Source organism: Oncorhynchus clarkii, chromosome 20 (assembly GCF_045791955.1).
Source record: "Oncorhynchus clarkii lewisi isolate Uvic-CL-2024 chromosome 20, UVic_Ocla_1.0, whole genome shotgun sequence".
NCBI lineage: Eukaryota > Metazoa > Chordata > Actinopteri > Salmoniformes > Salmonidae > Oncorhynchus > Oncorhynchus clarkii.
The window spans coordinates 74,945,820-74,952,759 of record NC_092166.1 but is presented as its reverse complement, the minus strand read 5'-3'; the positions used below and the strand labels follow the sequence as shown (position 1 = coordinate 74,952,759).

General features: G+C 41.7%; 1 protein-coding gene across 1 annotated transcript; it reads left to right on the top strand.

Moving 5' to 3' along the window:
* Positions 1-4,735: 4,735 nt before the first annotated feature.
* Positions 4,736-6,378, top strand: LOC139375685 (NK3 homeobox 3). Its single transcript, XM_071117492.1, has 2 exons — positions 4,736-5,084; positions 5,659-6,378. Exons 1-2 carry the CDS (start codon positions 4,736-4,738, stop codon positions 6,177-6,179), a joined length of 870 nt encoding a protein of 289 aa, XP_070973593.1. The 3' UTR covers positions 6,180-6,378.
* The last annotated feature ends 562 nt before the right edge of the window (positions 6,379-6,940 follow it).

Sequence of the window (6,940 nt, the reverse complement as noted above, 5' to 3'; positions counted from 1 at the left end):
TCAGACGTGTTGATAATATTTTCTGAGGGAAAATAAAATTGCCGTATCCTTACACTCTCCATCGCAGTTTCGAAAATAAATTTATTATAAGTTTATAATCCGGCTGATATATACTGTAACTGAAAGAGGGCGTTGGTACAGTTCAATGTCCTATGTTGCTTTGTTTGTCTATAGGACCGCCAAATTCCATTACCACGAGGGGCATAAACGTTCTCTTGGGAACTTGCTAAGGGAAACACAATACACTTGCAATTGTGTGTGTGTGCGCGCGTGTGCGTGTGTGTGTGGGAGGGAGAAAGAAAGAAAGAAAGAAAGAAAGAAAGAAAGAAAGAAAGAAAAAAGAAAGAAAGAAAAAAGAAAGAAAAAAGAAAGAAAGAAAGGAAGAGAAAGAAACCTTGCAAATGCCTTATGACATTTGTTAGTGGCTGGTTTTGAGTTGATAAAGAAATGAATAGCCGCGTTCTTTCAATCTCATTTGTAAAAGGTGTGCTGTGTTTGTAGTAGGCCCACACATACATATGTGCGCACTAATTTCGGATATATGTATACAGTTATTTAAATGCTTTGGTTGACGGTGGTTGAAGGGGTAGGCCTATTTCGTGATATGTTCTTCTTATCGGCCTTTGAGAAGCGCGCTTTGGGTTTTTAGAGGTATTCGAGAAGGGGCGTTTGGTCTCTGGTTTGCATTAGACAAATTCAGGCCGTCAATTAGGCCTATGCTGATTATTTGTAATCTAAAGATATAATTCAACTTTGGAAAGATTTAATATTACACGATTAAAGCAAAAATAATTAGGCCTATTTTATTTCCCCCAAAAATGCTAATTATTCTCTACTGAGCATATGTTAAAGTCCTGCCAAAAGATATGGCTCTGCCAGCATACTGATCGCCATTGAAGGCCGTTTTCCAGCCCTCGCTGTGTGAGAGTTGAGGGGAGAGTCAGATAGAGGGGAGAGTCAGATAGAGGGGAGAGTCCGATAGAAGAGCAGGCCAGGAATACAGACAGAAACAGACAAGAGCCAGAACTCAGACATACATAATGGAGAATGGAGAATTTCGGCCAGAGACGGACATTATCCAGACAACGCGCTACAACAGTTTGATCGCGCATCCACGGAGGGCGTGGGGCCCACACGGATACTGCTAAGTCTGAACTGATCTCGTATTAATAGCCTTGTAATGTTAAAATGCAATTTAAAAAGCGATGTATTATCATTTAGATACGAATATTGTGTTGAAGAAGAAAGATAATACTTTTTAAATTCAGAATGATAAACTGGAAACTTAAATTTCGTAAATCAGCTATAGGTACACACATTATTTCAAACCATATTCACTCATCAGATTCATGACGACTGATTTTCGATGTATCCTTGTGTGTAGGCCTAGACCAATTAAAAACAGTGATTACATAGACGATTGCCACTTATTCAATTCCTTTTTGTCGTTGAGGAAATGTTGCTGTGTTCTCATGGTAACTTCCACCCAATTTCCAATCTATACAATGGTAAACATGGTATTCCATTACAGATTCCCAAATAAAGGATGAAGTTCAATGGGAGGAGAGAGTAACAGGGTTTGGGTTTACACACAGAGGAACACCTATCACTTTGAGGTCTCCATATCACCGCTCATTAGAGATAGTTAACCGTTTTAAACAAACGCCCTGTCTCTCCCTATACACAGAACTGATCCAATACGGGACGCCATTAATGGAGATGGATAGAAACGTAAACAAAGTGTTTGTCTCCAGCGATAGGCGCGAGGCCGCTTCCCCTGGCTACTGCACTGCGTGTAGATGGTAGATGACATACCTGTGTCAGGGTAAGTGGCAGGGAGACCTTAAAGTAAATAGAGTCGGCGACAGGAGGGCGATGCCTGAGGACGCGGTGTGCGTGTGTGTGTGCGTGCGTGCGCGTGTGTGTGGAGAGAGAGTGCCAGAGCGGTGATTGCTATCTACCGCTGCCAAAGATAGCAGCTCATCCACAAGGAGCACGGCGCTCACGGAGTTTCCCAAAACAAAGTCACCCATGGCAACCCTTCAAGAGGGTTACAGAAAACAAAGGCCACATATAGAATACAGAATACAGACAGCTACAGGCAGAGGAACTGAAATACTGAAGGCCCACCTCACTCTCTCCGCCTGGTCTACCCGAACAGCAGAAGCTGTCGGCGGAGTTAGGGAACGACAGCGATGCGCACCGGATCCCCACAAAGATGGAAAGAGTAGAGGCATAGATAAACATGTATATGTTTGAAAATTGCATAGGCCTATGTAGGCTATATGTTTGTAATAGGTTTGCCAATGCTTCTGAATTAAATGTGAATCATATAATAGCCAAACATAGATCCAGTCATTTCGGATACCATGAACACCTGCAGGTTTACTTCACAGCATGTCCATGACTTCTCCTCCAGACATGTTTTGACACCTCTGGGCTGTGTGTTCTCTGTAGTCAGAGCAGAGAGAGAGAGAAAGACTCTCTGTTTAGTTAGTGGAAGAAAATACAACACAACCAAGGTGCAAGCTCAGTCATCTGTCATCACATCATCTCATCAATGAAACGTAGGCTTGAAGGTTGCACAATATAGACACAGAGGGAAGTGTGTGCGCGCATGTGGAGGGTGACTGCAAGTTGCTGCCCATCAAGGTAATCTGTTACATTTTTTCAAATTAATACTTTTGAGATTTTTTTCTAATAGCCTATTCCGGAAAATGACACTTGAGATAGGGCTAATGACAGGACACAAATATATATAACTGAAAATGTAAGACAAAAAGTTATTTCAAAAAATCCAAGAAAGGCAGAACAATTATTAAGTCTTATGTACAGTTTCCCATACCTATTTAATTTGAGATCCTGACTGCAGTGTTGTCTTCATTTTATTCAGATTATTTTGTTCTTTCGTGAAGACCCGTCAGTTCTGGGTGGAGCCTCTCCTCAAGGCACCGGACTGTATTTGCATACTCTCCCAAACCCAATAGCTGAGCAATTATGCTGAGTGTGGTAATCATTACTACCACAGGGTGACGCTACTTACTCATGAACTAACTAACATGAACAGCTAGTTAAGACTACAGGTGCTAGCTACAGGTGTTTTTAACAATTATTATTCAAATGAAAGTGAGCGGATTACTTCAAGAATGTTTTACATTTACGCGTAATGATCCCCTTCGTCTTCCCGTTTCCAAACGCATCAGTCTCTTCGCCATGGTTACCAGAAGAGCTTCTGTAAGATGGGTGACCAAGTTCTTTCTGTTGTTGAAATTGTATAGTTTCTAAACGAACAGCAGTCGCTTACAATTAATTCACTTTTCAAAAAAAGCTAATGCGTAATTGAGGTGTACATTGGTTTCTTCATCCTTTTCTCCGCTGGACCAACTAAGATCTGTTGTTGTTACAACTCTGAAAACCATCTGCAGACAATAGTGAATTCTTAATACAGTTCCACATCTCAAGTCCTCTCACACACAAACGACTAAGGCCTAAGAAAAGAGAAAACCACGACGGTAATAACAGCTTCACGCATTGTACCAACATTGATGTATATAGGCGTATTATATTCACCTGACATTTGATCCGTTATGAAGGCCACACAAGTAAACGTATAATATTACTTTGATTGAAGAGTCATGTCTCTGAAAGTTTTGAAGCATTTGATACGTGGGACATGTACTGTATAGCTGTAGGACTGTAGGAACATTTTGAGCACCATGTTAGCTTCAAATCCACATCAAGGCAAAAGCACAAGATAGGTGATAAAGACAGTACAAATTTAATTTAGTGTCAGAAAAAAACTCTAAAACCATGATAAAAATGCACAAGGAACCTTCTATGAACGTAACTTTTTGTTATTACTTACAACTAAATGGACAGAGGCTCCCAGCACACATTTGTGGACTAAAATAAGATAAATAAAATACTGTTTTCATTTCACCCTCTTTACCAAACAAATTAATGTAGACTAATCTTGAAATGCGTAGGCCCATGGAATTCCTATAGTGAGTATGGATAGCCTAAGAGGCTATAGCGTACGACATCATCAATAGTTATTGATCCTTCAAAACACATTAAAACTAGATAAGAGCCATACAGTACACAAATACAATGTTCTTAGATCTTGCAATAGCCCTTCACATATTGCCCCCAACAAAATCCCCTCACATAACAACAGACCGTTCCCCTAACTGCCTGAGGGTCACTAAGTTTTCCTCATTCCTAACAACAGTGTCAAACTCAAACAAAAGTTTAAAAAAGGCTGAATTTGTGCTACCTCCATCCATCATAGTCCATAACACTTATACAATCACTACAGGCTTTTGCTCCTGGTCTCCAAATGACGCCCAAGTAGCCAGTTTATCTCTCCGTCATCAATTAAAGTCAAGCGCTTGAGGGATAGACTTTACCCGGCAAGGCGGTCCAGGGCGGGGATAATCAGCTCACACAGCCAATCAGCGCAGGCTTCACTGGCAGTAGTGAGAGTTGTAAGCAGACATGACATATACTGACACATCCGCTGTTGATTAGACCAGAGGCTGTTTCACCGCAATTAAATTACATCAGGAGAAGATCAAGAGAAAAGAGCAGAGGGGACAACCCAATCAATACCTGGAGAGTTTTCATTGTTGAGGGGTTCTGTATCTGCGGGCCGCACTACTTTCGAGAGTGGGTTGAGAGAATATCCTAATAAAACTTGCGTTGTGATAAAATTTGGTTTTGCGTAAATGTCATCATGGCGCTGGGCCGCCCCTCTTTCTCCATCAACGACATCCTCACCCGGGGACGTGACACACGAGACAACATTCAAATTTCACGGGATCTGACAGATCTATGCGAGTTAAAACTGGCCACCATCAACCAGGATCAGCCAACCGAGAGCAGAGATGGGACCTCGAGGGGCCCCGGTTCATCCACGTCGGACTGCAGTGAGGAGCACAAACGGGATGAGATGGAGATGATACACATCCGCCAAGGAAATATTCGTTCCTCTCCAGGTTTGGGTGACATCAGGAACCCCACGTCTGAGGCCGGTAGTGAAGAGTCCACTGGAGAAGAGACTGAATACATGTCATGCAGAAAAGGTACGTCACCCTCTCAGTCTGTTTATACGATTATTGATATCGACCAGGAATCTAAATGCAATCATGACATAGGTTTGTTGATGGCATGCGATTATGCTGATCAATAGGCTACTGTAGACTATAACGCTTTGTCTCACAAAACCATAGTCATATACAGTGAGCAAACTGTATATATCGGCCGACAGTGAACAAAATAAATTCTGCTTTGAACAAACTAAATTCCGTATATAGTGAAACATGTCCGTTCTGTTTGGTTATTTCCAGGCCTACATTTGATATGGCTTTCGATTTGTATTTTAAAACCACCGACGTAATAGGCTGTATATAATAGGAATCATGCTTAATAATCACATGATTACGAGTAAAATTATAACCCTACTTCCTGGCGTTGAACTTGTAATTTATTGAGTAATAAACATCAGTGTAAGTAATTGTGGACATGTTTACCAGAAAGACGTAATGTGGAAACGCGCTGTGTTGGAGCGACATAGACTAGCATACGTTGTTGGTATTTGAAGCGTAAAGAGGTCGCCTGTTTGCCAAATAACAACAAGGCATTTTTCCTCCAATACAGACATAAACAACAAACAACTACCCAGTCTGGATCAAGACAAACAGAGGGAGGAAGAGGAGGAGGAGGAGAGGGAAAGTAGTTACAGCACCGTAGGCCAACCCATATCTGGTAACAAGAAGCGCTCCCGTGCGGCCTTCTCCCACGCGCAGATCTACGAGCTAGAGCGCCGGTTTAACGTGCAGCGCTACCTTTCTGGTCCTGAACGGGCGGGCCTGGCGGGCGCCCTGAAGCTCACGGAAACCCAGGTGAAAATCTGGTTCCAGAACCGGAGATATAAGACCAAACGGCGGCAGATGGCGGCCGAACTAGCCTCCCGTAACTACTCTACACCAGCCACACTAGCTAAGAAAGTGGCGGTGAAGGTTCTGGTTCGAGACGATCAAAGACAGTACGGTGAGGATGACCTGTCCAGTCCGCCAGCTATGCCTCTCTACCCGGCCTACCAATACGGATACTACCCCTACATGTACTGCTTCCAGCCATGGCTCTCTAGCAATGCACTTTGTGGGGGCATGCATTGACACAATGGCGTAGCCAGGCCTCAAAAACATGACATTCATTAACTTTATGGATTTAGGCCTACTAGAAGAAGACAAAGACACATGGTCGACATTTCTACATGCGTTTCTGTGTAAATACTTTCTTTATTCTCTCGTGGAGAGTAAGATCATTTCGACCCACAGTGAGCCTTTTTGATGCTGTAGCCTACACCTGCAAGGACAATCCTATCGACATCCCTTAGACAACATTGAGGATACAGCTAAATGAAATACACGTCCTGAATAACGTAGACGGCCTAGATAATAATATTGAAATTATTACGCAGGAATGTATAGGCAAATAATAACTCAATAAAGTTTTAAAACAATTTGTGAATCCTAGTGGTTAGAGCGTTAGACTAGTAACCGAAAGGTTGCAAGTTCAAATCCCCGAGCTGACAAGGTACAAATCTGTCGTTCTGCCCCTGAACAGGCAGTTAACCCACTGTTCCTAGGCCGTCATTGAAAATAAGAATTTGTTCTTAACTGACTTGCCTAGTTAAATAAAGGTAAAATAAACATTTATAATATCCTCATTTAATTTATTTACACACACAAACAAATATAACTCTTATTATAAAACAAGAGGAATATAGGATTAGGATTATGAAACAATATAGGCTAATATCAAGTGCTAAAATCGAAATGAAAACCAATTTACATTTCTAAAATGTTAATACACTTTTGACAGAATTTTCGATCTAAGCCTTGAACTTTAAAATAACTTTTCACATTCGGATACA